Source organism: Ornithodoros turicata, chromosome 2, assembly GCF_037126465.1.
Source record: "Ornithodoros turicata isolate Travis chromosome 2, ASM3712646v1, whole genome shotgun sequence".
In the NCBI taxonomy this organism is placed as follows: Eukaryota; Metazoa; Arthropoda; class Arachnida; order Ixodida; family Argasidae; genus Ornithodoros; species Ornithodoros turicata.
The window spans coordinates 101,894,197-101,906,244 of record NC_088202.1 but is presented as its reverse complement, the minus strand read 5'-3'; the positions used below and the strand labels follow the sequence as shown (position 1 = coordinate 101,906,244).

The following is a 12,048-nucleotide window of genomic DNA, read 5'->3' as shown; positions in this document are numbered from 1 at the left end:
CATTTTCTCTGGATAGTTGATGTAGAGCCAAAGGTGTGGACTGTTATCTCTTCTTCTCCTAAGGCTTGGCATTTAAGCATCTCCGACAATGACTTCTTCATAAATGTGCGTTGGCTGCCTCCATCCATCAGAATGCGTGTCAGCCTTCGATAACTTTCACTTTCTGCATATGCACGAAGAGTCTGAAGGAGCACTGTGCTGTTTGCAGCGTAAGTCGGGCTGGAATCTCTCAACGTGGCAACTACCGTTGGCTTCATTATCTGAGTTTCAGTAGCTGTTGTGGCAACGTCGGATCCGGCGCCACGTTTCCATGTTGGGTCGCACATCACTGTCAAGTGTTTCCCATTACAAAATGCGCAGCACAGTCGGGACCCACTTCTGCATTCCCGTGCCCGATGATATTGTTTGCCACATCGAAAACATCGTCTCTCTGCTTTGAGCTCCTCCCTCTTTTGTTCCAAAGAAAGAGGAGCCGCGCTGCTCTGCAGGGAATGATCAGTAGACTCACAAAATACGCATTTTGTTTGTTCTGCGCCAACCGTTAAAGCAACTCCTGATGGGAGATTGTTGTGTTGGCGACTTCGGGTACCGTCTCCAAGTTGTTTCGTTATGTGAGGCTTGCTTGCTCCCCCGCGTTGACCTCTCTCGCGTCCGGCAACTTCTAACTTCAAAAATGTCAAGTAGGAGTCAAAATCGTCCTTGTCCGCATGCTTTCGATCATATTCCAAGTTGATATCCACAGGGACTGCCTTGCGTAAAACGGATAGCAACAGCACACCATATGAAGAATGAGCCACACACAAGGCTTCCAGGCACCTGACCCCAGTTCGCACTTCGTTGTAAAGTTCGCGTAGCTTAGCGACTTGACTTGAATCATTTACCTTTGGCAAGTTTAACAATCTTGACATGCGTTCGTCGATAATTAGACTTTTCTTCCCGAATCGGTCTTTTAGAAGTTCAATGGCGGTCGAGTAGTTTTCTTCGGAAAGCGAAAGTCCTTTGATAACTGTCATTGCCTTTCCTGTCAAGTAGCTCTTCAGATATTTGAACTTGTCCCCTTGGAGAGCGATTCGTTAGAGTGGATGGTAGAGTCGAACTGGTCCCAAAAGCTTTCCCAGTTTCTGAGATCCCCGTCAAATTTTGAGATTTCCAGTTTCGGAAGTTTCACATTTGTGGAATTTTGACTTCTCGAATTACTGGAGCTCCTTGCGTCAGTGGGGGGACTATCTAGGGCATGCTTGGCTATCGACCTTGTGGTGCAAATTTTGTCTTCATAAGCCTGCGATCCAGTCAATTCCTCGTCATAGGCCTCGTCGGTCGTTAATTCTTCTATAGCGACGTTTAGCTGTTCTAAGGCACTCTCTTTAACAGTGAGGAGGTCAAGTTTCTGTTGCAGCTCACCTTTAACATTCGTTGTGCTTGGCTGCTGAGTAAGTTGCACGATGTCTTCCGTTATCTTTGTCACTGCTGCACGGATGGTGGAACGTTTTCGTTTGAGTCGGTCCATCGTCGATTACTCCACGGTGGTACCTTGTCGATAAAGGGCCTTCTTTCCCGGGTTTCTGCACCAGAAAAATGTAGCTCTAAAGGGCTAAATGCGCCGGGAAGAGGCAAGCAGTAAGGATGCCATCCGCGGATACGTCGTTTGAAGACGGACTACACGCTCACACACGTCCGCACAGGTTGACTTCTTTCATTTCAATGCTTTGAAGTCGTGATATATATAGAGAACGGGCTTCAGGTTGCTGTATAGTCCTAGCGGACATATGTCCGCTAGGACTATACAGCAACCTGAAGCCCGTTCTCGATACGATGTTCAAATCCAAAAAGAAAATGAGGTGAAAATCTGGAAGTGTTTACGACAGATGTTATATTTGCAATGTACTGGTCAAATTTTGAAGGATTCTCAAAGCAATACTTTTTGAGAATATACTTTATGGTCGCTACGGCCCTTTCTAAAAGACCGTTTGCATGATGGAAATAAGGACAAGAAGTTGTGTGTCCAATTCATGTTGTACTTAGGAGTTTTGCCATGTTCTGACTCATGAAACCTGAACCATAGTCAGAAATAATTGTCATTCGTATGCCAAAAGTTGTGTTTATCTTTTCCGTGATAAACTGTGTAATGTGCGACGATGCTGTTGATTTGACACCCTGTGTTACTACAAAACGTGTAGTGTAGTCGACACATACAATGATATACCTTCCATTTCCTGTTTCCGGAAGTGCACCAATGTGATCAAGGGAAATTGTCGTGAAAGGTTGTGTGGGAATCGATCGACGGTGTAAGTATCCCACGGGATTTGATGTTACGACCACCAGTATTTACTTAGAATGCTGCTTTTGGTCTTGAACTTGTCCATGATCACCGCGTTTGTCATGAAACTTAACCAATACTATATCTTTCCTACGAGATACTCGGATGACATCCTGATGGCAATGGTGATCTGATACAGAAAAAATGGGGATGTGAGTCGCGACAATCCTTGTTTGTGTCACTCCGTTGTGTTCACTGGTTTCATGGCAGGGTATACCATTTGACAGCGGGAAAGTATTCCGCAGGTTCTCTGCTTTGCGAGAAGAAATATTGGAATTTTTGAAGACTTGAAAAATCTCCAATAAAGACGGATCGGATTGCTGATGAAAGAAAAGATGAGAATTCTCGGCTGTGAGAATTAGTGATGCAACCATTGGTTGTGGGATGCGTGATAGAGCATCAGCAACCACATTAGTTTTTCCCGAACGATGGTGTATCTTCAGAGGAAGTTCCTGAAGATCGAGAACCATGCGATCAAATTTTTTCTTGATTTTATTGGTTTTCTGTGCATTGGTCATTAAAGAGACACTGTGGTTGTCTGTCCAAACATGGACGACAGGCAACCCGTATACATAAATGCGAAATTTGTCTGTAAGTGCCCAATGAAGAGCAATGCATTCGAGCATGTTTGAACGCAGTTTTTCCTCTGTTGTATTAGTTGCTCTGCTGGCATATTCTACAACATACTCTTTACCATCGTGTTTCTGTGAAATGTACGCTCCTAAATGTTTCGCAGAGGCGTCAAGACATGCGTTTTTCCTGTCAGGATCAGGAAAAAGGAGGCGGTTTCAAGAGGGATTTGAGACTACGAACAACCTCAGTGTGGGTAGCTGTTTACTCTGACGTAATGTTCGTTTTCGCAGTGTTCTTGGTCTGTTGCTTTTTTCGTAAGAGGAACGATAGTGGACGGCCAATTTCAGCAAAACCTTTGATGAACTTGCGCAAGTATGAAGCAAAGCCCAAAAATCTCACCAGCTCGCCTTGCTCAGTGGTTAGCGCGCTGGCCGTGTCACGTCGAGGCTAGGAGGTACCCGGGTTCGAATCCCGGTGCCGGCTGTGCTGTCTGGGGTTTTTCCTGGGTTTCTTTTAGAACTTAGAAGTCGGCCCAGGACGCACATTCCCCCCAGAGCGTTAGTCGTGACGTTATCCACCTCTGTGAGGCCGACAACTGCGAGCTCTTTCAGCACTACCAGTACCTACCACCATAAATCTCTTTACGTCTTGTATTGTGCTCAGTGTATCGGGTTTTTATCAACAGCAGCTGACCTTTCCGGATCTGGCAGTTTACCCTCATGGGATACAATCAAGTGTTTCTCATGTGGATCATCAATTGTGGGTGAGATGGTCTGTGTTTGACCCTTTGGCCCAGCTCCGCCGTGGTAGGGGTCAGGGGGTCGTCTTCAGGCCACCGCCTCGGGCTGGCTGACATGATAATGGTATGCTGACTCTTGTTCTCTCTGGGTCACAAGGTACCCAGTACGTTAGTGTTGGCTCATAGTACTACATGGCTGCGCCTATCCAGTCAACAATACAAAAAGAAAAGAAAGAATAGCCATCGGCAACGGTGTAATGCCCCTGAAGGACTGATGAGCTGAAGGGCTTCCCAACCCGTGGCCTTAGTCCATCTGCCGAGCAGACTAAACAGCCAGTGTGCGCCCTGCGTGATGCCAGCGGCTTCTTCGTCCGCGGGCTGCCACAAGCTAAACGACTCGATCTGGTAACTGATTACGTTTATGATTGGACCTAGAGTAACATGGTAGGTTTTGTCGTGACAGTACACCTTATCTACGGCAACTACAAAAGCAGTCACTGCACTTGGGACAGGAACGACCACAAAATGTTCATTGAACGTTTCTTCTTTTTAAATAACACTATACAATTGGATCCAATGTCATCTGTCATCTCGTATGCCGACGAGCGCATAGTCTTCTGGCACCATGGAGCGGGCTGTGAAAACGTCGCGAAATAATAATAATAATAAAGTTCTGATCCAACAAGTGCCTTTGGTGCTGCGGTTTAAGTCTTACAAGCCAGAGGAGGCTAGTCCGGCGCATTTATTGTTCTTGTTAGGGTGATAGCATATTCGTAATCACCGTATCTTTCTCTAGTGCAGTGCCCACTGCCAGCGGAATCTTTTTGGGATTCTACGCTACCACGCTTAAACCCGCACGGCATCTACACAGACCCAGCGCTATTCCGGTTCCCGCTGCCACCGCCCCCACCGCCACCCTATCCACCGCCCCCGGTGTATCCAGACCATATCTCCAGTCTTGCCGTCCCGGGGACTACTGGCCAACAGTCCTTCGTGCTGACTTCCCCTCATCCAGGAACGTCAAGTCTAAGTCTACCCGTGCAACGACCTGCAGAAGCGCTGTACGTGGAACAGCTGCCCGATCCCACTGCCACAGGAATACCACTTGACTTTTCACAATCGGCTGGCTATACGGCAAGGGACCACCTGCCACCGCATGTATGAAGTACACTGGTGAGTAGATAATTCTGGTAAGGTCCGATACTTTTCACTTAACACTCCATGACTTCACTGAAGGCATGCTTGCAAGAGAGGCGACACGATTTATCACACTCTTTCTCATTACAGCCGACACACAACGTGCTTCATTCCATGAAAATAATTTTCTGAAATCGTTCACTGCACACAATCACGATGCCCAGAAACATTGCCTTCCACGCTTGTTTTCGAGCACGACAACCACAGTAAAAATCACGACTCCATGCGCGCATCCACACTATGGACAGTTCATGAAGCAGCCGCATGGTGGCGATATATGAGAGGGACCCGTTCACCGCTACCGGTTGTAGACGTCGGTAGACACCCGATACCCGGAGGACAGGATAGACGTACAATACGTTTTTACTAGTGATGGGACGAATCCAGAATTTTACGAATCCGAATCCAAGAAAGTTTCTGCGAATCCACGAATCTTACGAATCTCGAATCCTTTCTTTAAAGAGAGTTTAAAAAGCCTGAAAAAAACACACACTTCTACTGAAAAGTGTTTTGAAGCAGAATATGATACATTTCTTTAATGAAAAACAAATTAAAGAATAGTCCAGTTTTGTGAGAAAATATACCTGTATAGTTATCTTAAACGTAATGTAACGTAACTTGTTCACCGTCTACAAGAAAACACCCGTCAGTCAATGAGGCTTTCGGCGGACTCCGGAGGCAGTAATTTGAAAAGGAAACAATAAAAAGTGGTTGGTAGATTCGAAAGATTCGATTCGCCGTTTTGGGCACTGGGATTCGGATTCCCGAATCTCGAATCCCTGCCTAGGATTTGCGGATTCGAGGGTTCGCGGATTCGATTGACACATCTCAGGTTTTTACGATGGACGTACCTCAATGGAAAGAAGTTTTATAACTGATACGAGAGAGAGCATCGCCCTCTCTTCCTAGGGCTTCGCCCATACACGTGCCGATTCCTTCTGTAACTCGTCACACAAACACGGCACAGAACAGTTGCGCTCTCACAGCGGTGCGACAGTGTGCCTTTTGCATCGCCAGCGGCAAGACCCGTTTCTCCTTCCTGGAAAGTTGTGTCAAACGCTTTACATCGCTGTACCCACTTTGGTTGCCACTCCACAACTATCTCTGTGACCAAGCTTGTATAGTATGGTAACCAAGCTGTAATCAAGCGCGTATATACAGGGTCCATGAAGAAGACCGAGAGACACGGACCCTTTCCCTTGTTTCTTTATACAGGGTGTTTCACCTAATGTGTTAAAAAAATCGTATTAATAAATCCACTCGTTAGAAAATTATGGGGTCAACCGCATTTACCTTCGGCGCACTTTTGCTCCGACTTACGACCATTTTCGCCGCAACAAATCGAATATCTTGAACTGAACTCCGAAATTCGCCATCTGAACTTTTTTTTTCTTCATAAACAGAAAGTTACGACATACATTCCGCTCCGCAATTGCAATAGGTGAGAAATAAAAATAAAGATATGCCATTCATGTGCGAAATGGACATCGCGGACGCTAATTGGCGTCATTAAAGCAAAATCTGATGGTTTATAGTCGTAACATGCGTGCTCAGTAGGCCGGTGTAATTCGACGACACGGGCATGTGTCGCCTGCTGTGGTAGTGACGGCCGTTGACAGGCATAAAAAACTGGTTTTTACATCAACGTACTTCATTCCTAGGCGCTGGTACTAACAGGGAGTTGCGATCGGGGGCAGGTTGCAACCTCCCAGCCCACAGGATGTATTTGAGGCGGACAGCTCCATGAATCTAGGTAAAGATAGAGAAAACGTTCTTTGGTTGATTTTCGAAAAGCGTATCGTCGCCCTATGCGACGTCGTTATCTCCGAATGGATTTCTCCAATGGATTATGACGGTCACGATGTCTACTACGTTCGATCTGTGGCGGCGAACATGATAGGTGATGTGTCATCACTGCATCCGCAAGCGAAATCCGCTTTCACGAGACGAAGCGAGGAGGATTTACTTTCTCGTAGCTCACTGTTTATCTCAATGTTTGGCTCCAGTATTTTCTGACAGCTTCGTCGAAGTTTGTGGTAAAATACTGTGATATCCTACCAGTATATTGAAGGGCCAAAATCTAATGTCAACAGAGAGTAGTCGTCGTTGTCTCTTTTTCGATGGGTTTGAAAGATGTTTCAACAGCCTAGGCAACTCGGAGCTTCTAATCCCAACGGCGATCGTTCTTTAGGATTCCCGGATTGTAGTTTTTTTTTTTTCTTTCGCCACAGCTGTCATGTGAGCTTGTGGCATGAAATCGCTGGTGGAGCTCCGTGATGTGTTTCCGCTCCTCCACATCCTCTCTGACTGTGAGTCAGCGAGCTGAGCGTGCAACCGCTTAGCCCAATGGAGGAGGAGGAGATGCAAACCGGAAAAGAACCTTTTGTGACATCTGTGAGTGGTCTTGGAAACACCAGTAGAGTGTGTTGCTCTCGTGGCTCTGAAACACCGTTTAGTAGAGGCACCAGAGTACGAGGGACGGAGGTCCTTATTTTCATTGTCATGGACTGCCCCGAGCACCAGGTGGTACGTAAAGTAATGATGACGCAACTGAGTGTCCTTTGAATCCCTTGTGACACATTGGAAGGCATCTTGTACCCACAAGGTCCTACCCACTACAGTAGGACAGCGCGAGACGCGCTTGTGGCTTTCGCCTCGTTCGTAGGACTGTCGTTCTTTTTGTTTTCCTTTTTTTTTTCACAGGGGTGAAAGATGCCGCCTATGCTGAGCAAGTAGACTTCACTTCTCATTGAACGTCACCCTTCCTTCGGACAAACCCAAGCGCGCTTCAAGCGCCCATCGATTTATAGCCAGCCCCCCTCCCCCGATACAGGTAGCTCACTCTCATTCCCCTCTTCCCACCTAGCGCACGTGTCAAGCTCTAGAACTAGGGAAACCAAAACACATCTTCAGGTCGCAGCATATCCGACAAGAGCTAAAAACGTATCTCTGCAATCCACAACCACTGAAGCCTGACTAGCACATGTTTCGACAACCGCGACTGAGATAGCATGTGTTTCAAGCGTCAGTTCGCAAGTTGGTAGCATAGTCATGGAATTCCAGACTGGCCGACATCGACATCTACTACAGCGCAAGGCCAAGTGCCGCGACGAAGTTCCTGTGAGCATTGCTCTGAGAGAAGCTCCGGGAAACTTTTGGGGCACCACACAGTTTGTCCTATGTAACACAGCCGCATGGGAGCGGTGATGATGATGTGATAAAGAAAAAAAATGGGGCTGTAAGTCTTGACGAAGTCGAACTGGCTACCCAAGCGGGATCCATTACACAGCATTCCTTCTGCGTGGAAGATACTTTTCGCGTTCTGACAGAGAGCTTTCTCTCCCTTTTTACTAACAGATGTACATAATTTTCCATGCCCAATACGTGCTGAAAACACTGTAGGCAAGAAGTACCGTGACGCCACCCTTTCACGATTGTAAGGGCCGGGTCCCATAGCTTTATGCGAGCAGCAGCAGCAAAGCAGCAGCGGTGCGGCAGCAGCAACACGGCAACATGGCAGCAGAGCAGCTTTCTGCTGCCGCTGCTCTGCTGCTGGAGGCGTCCCATAGCTTCGTTTTGTATTAGCGGCAGCAGCGGCTCAGGAAACACAAAACGTGTTGGCAACTGTGGCACTGTTTACATTTCGCACATTTCGAAGGCGTACGCAGCAGCTAAGCCTTTTAGTACACACACCTGGGAATGCAATCCTAGGTGAAAGGCGTTTCTGTGAGAGATATGTTGTGGATTTGTAGCTCATAAGTGGACTTTGAGATGAGTGTGATGGTGGTCTGAGCCTCGTATTACCTCTTCGTTGATGTGTAGTCAGTTTCGTGACATTCAACGTAGGTTCGTCCCACTGTTGTGCAGCACAGTCTTGCTGCGTTGTGTGGAGATTCTTCTACGGGATTTTGTCGTATAAATATCGCCTCGTTGCTAGTATTAGATATTTTGATTTACTGTGACCTGTCAAATGCGTACGTTGCTCTTAGTGAAATAAAATTGTCTAACGAAAACAAAGGCCCCTTCTGCGCTAGTCTTCACTGCCTTTGTTTTCACAAGGAATGGGTTCACGATCTATCTCTATCGAACATTTTTTTTTGTTGTCTGAACATTGTCTATCTTTATCTAACCCTTTTCAAGGGTCAGTTTCATTTACAGCAACCTAGCTCGCAAGTCGTCGACCCTCACAAGAAATGTGGTTGGTATGGTTTTCACACAGAATGGACTTGAAAGTAATTTGCTTGTACGTTATCAGGGCAAGGTATTAGGTTGTCAGGTACATTCCAGGAAACAAGAGAACATGTTAGCTAACTCTGGTACACAACATACGTATCATGTAGGTTCGGTCGAACACTTTATTGGACTTTATGAACTGAATTATGTCCTGAAAGCGCACTTCACGCAGTCCCGATGAGTGAACACTCGCTCCAAACTACTGGCAATCGCAAGCGTGTCCAGGTCTTCCGAAACAAATCACAGAATACCCAGACACAAACCTTCCGCCGTCACTCACCGCCCTGCTAGCCCAAAACACCGTCGAACGAAAACAATACTAACCAACCTCCTCATTGGTTTGCGAGCCTGGCTGCTCAGGCTGCAGAGCAACAGGGCAGCGCAGCAACCAAAAATTCGGATACGGGAGCAGCAGGGAATATCTGCAGCTCGGCAGCGTTGCTGCTCTCGCCCAGTGCTATGCGACCGCTCGTGTCGCTGCAGCACTGCTGCTCCACTGCTGTTGCTCTGCTGCTGCTGCTCAAATCGAGACTATGGGACCCCGCCTTAAGACGTCGTATGAACAGAGTGTGTGCAGACAGAGCATACCCACATCGCCTTACATGCGCAGACTTGGGTATACGTTATCTGCACATATAGTGTGCATACGGCAAGACTACATACCTGGCGTCACGTTTCCCTGGCCAAACAATTATTCCTTCCTTCCAAAGGCCCTCATGCACAGACCAGATCAAACACCAAGTCTTACAAGCGCACGCTTTTCAGCGCCCGCGTAGTGAGCGCCACCTGCATTCGACGGAGCTTTTCACTTCCGATCTCGAACAGCTGACAGCAATACCCCTTTTTCCAATTTCTTTGAATTGCTATATAATTATATATATATATATTATTATATAATCAAACGGAAGAGTTTCACAAGGAAGAGGTTTTTCGGAAGAGTTTCAAGAGGGCATAAAAGACAGATGACTCTGTGGGGCGTAATATCAAGCCACTGTAATTCATTTACCTGTGCAGTTTCGTGTGTAAACGGTAGCCCAGAAGCACCATGCCGGAACACATTCAATACGGCTACTACGCTGCTCCCCTTTGGTCCTTTCTTTCACCGTGTCATGATAAAGGAAAAAACATGTTTTTTCGTCAACGCATCCAAATACTTTACGTGCTCCCAAGCCCATCAGAGCACTGATTACTTTCACACCTCCCCTCCCAACTTTTCAAAAGAGAACATCGCATAGTACAGGTTCCACTGATGAACCAATGCAGATACTATTCTTTTGTGTAGAAACTCCTATCTGATCAAACTCTGAGTTCAAATAGCGCTTCACTACTTGTCAAGAGCTCCCGAGTCTTCGAGACCACAGAACTGTGGGAACTCTGGAATGAAGTGTTTCCTCCTGCCAGAGCCCTAGCGACGGGGAGGGGGGGGGGGGCGAGAGGGGCAGCCGCCCCGGGCGTCCTCACAGAGAGGGCGCCGAACGGCAGGCCCTGGCAGGTCGGTGAGACAGGATAAAGTTGGAACGAAGAAAATTTGAATTTACGATCTCTGCAGTGCAAATTAGCGTTTTCATTTCTTTGTTTACAGGGCTTCTGACGGCAGTGTGAGAGGGGGGGGGGGGGGGCGCTTCAGATTTACCCTGCCCTGGTCGCAAACTTGCCTCGCTACGGCTCTGCCTCCTGCCACAGTGTGCTCCTTCAACACACTGAACAAACGTAGAATAAAACACGGATCCTTTTTTCTTTCTTCTTTTTCTTTTTGTGAGCACTCATATTGCAACTCAAACGAATCTTCAACATCAATCGAAAATAAACTTGTTAGCCATGTGGTCTCCCTCTCTCTGAATTACGAATAAGATGAGGGTTAGACGACCTCGGTGTTCCACGGTCACCCTTGTAAGGACTCTATTACGTTCCCTTGCCACATTGGTCTTTCAGAACATACCGGGTGGGAGCGGGTTCCTTTTTTTCAGGGTCTTCAAAGCAAAGAAAATTTCTTATGAACATTTAGAACAACTTTTCTTCTTCTTTGAACACCATCAACTCCAACCTGAATCATCTGGTCACGTGCTCCCATAACACGTCGATCTTGGCCAGTGCCTCATGTTCCTTTCTTATGTACGAATGCTTTGCGCACCGTAGTTAGAAAACAATTTCTTTGCAAACTACAACACGCAAACTGGCATCGTTGGACCTGAAGAAATCCGTGGCCTGGGAAGCATCGACATTTTTCTGTAGGCGGAACTCAGCACATAGGTCGTCAGCGCATCGACCAGGACACACCCGTCAGAGCCAGTGCACTGTACACCCCGGCAGGATTTCTCACCAACGTTTGCACGCCGGGACCAGAATCTGAGTCGTGCAGAACTTTGTACCCATTTCTCGATAATTCAAAACACTTTTTAACAATTGATATCTCCAACAACTTCCACTTTTTGGTCTTCTGGTATGTCTCTTGTTCCACTTTCTTACTCTGAAGTCCACGAAGTTGTTGCAGCACTGTCTCCAACGGTCCTCTGCCAGTTGATCACCTATTGTTGCTCCACTTGTAGAAACTCCTACCACTCCACTTGTACCTCTTTTAGGAACTATTCATATACTGGCATTTGACGTGTACTGTTCGGGCGCTGGTCATGGTTGGTCACCATACACGGAGACGTTCAAGGGCGAGCGCTTGAGCACAGTATTGAAGAATTTCACGCCACAAAACTCAACTATAATTCTCGAACCTCTCCCCGTTGTCGCCTTGCCTCCACTCGGCAGAAATAGCGTTCTACACCCAGTAGATGCATGGTACTCGTGTGGTCTTCCGAAATTTGTATTGGTGCCCCACGACTTACACTTCTTCTGAAGTGTTGAGAAGTATAGTGGAAGTCGGCAAGTAATGTAGTCGTAACACAGAGGAACTATTCTAGGGTCGACATGGAGCTCTGACTCCTCAGTACATTGTTACAAGAAGCCTCACGAAAATACGGACGAACCAGAAACCAAGGGA

At 47.0% G+C, this 12,048-nt stretch overlaps 1 protein-coding gene and 1 long non-coding RNA gene across 2 annotated transcripts in view; one reads left to right on the top strand and one right to left on the bottom strand.

Annotated features, from left to right (window-relative positions):
- LOC135385859 (uncharacterized) overlaps nucleotides 1-12,048 on the bottom strand; it is a 132,220-nt gene that overhangs the window by 70,578 nt on the left and 49,594 nt on the right. The window lies entirely within an intron of this gene.
- The window catches only part of LOC135385858 (doublesex- and mab-3-related transcription factor 1-like), a 75,320-nt gene that overhangs the window by 55,443 nt on the left and 7,829 nt on the right, over nucleotides 1-12,048 (top strand). Inside the window, exon 2 of the mRNA XM_064615430.1 lies at nucleotides 4,426-4,802. Within this exon, the coding sequence (XP_064471500.1) occupies nucleotides 4,426-4,793 (368 nt within the window). The 3' untranslated portion in view covers nucleotides 4,794-4,802. The remainder of the gene's footprint in view (nucleotides 1-4,425; nucleotides 4,803-12,048) is intronic.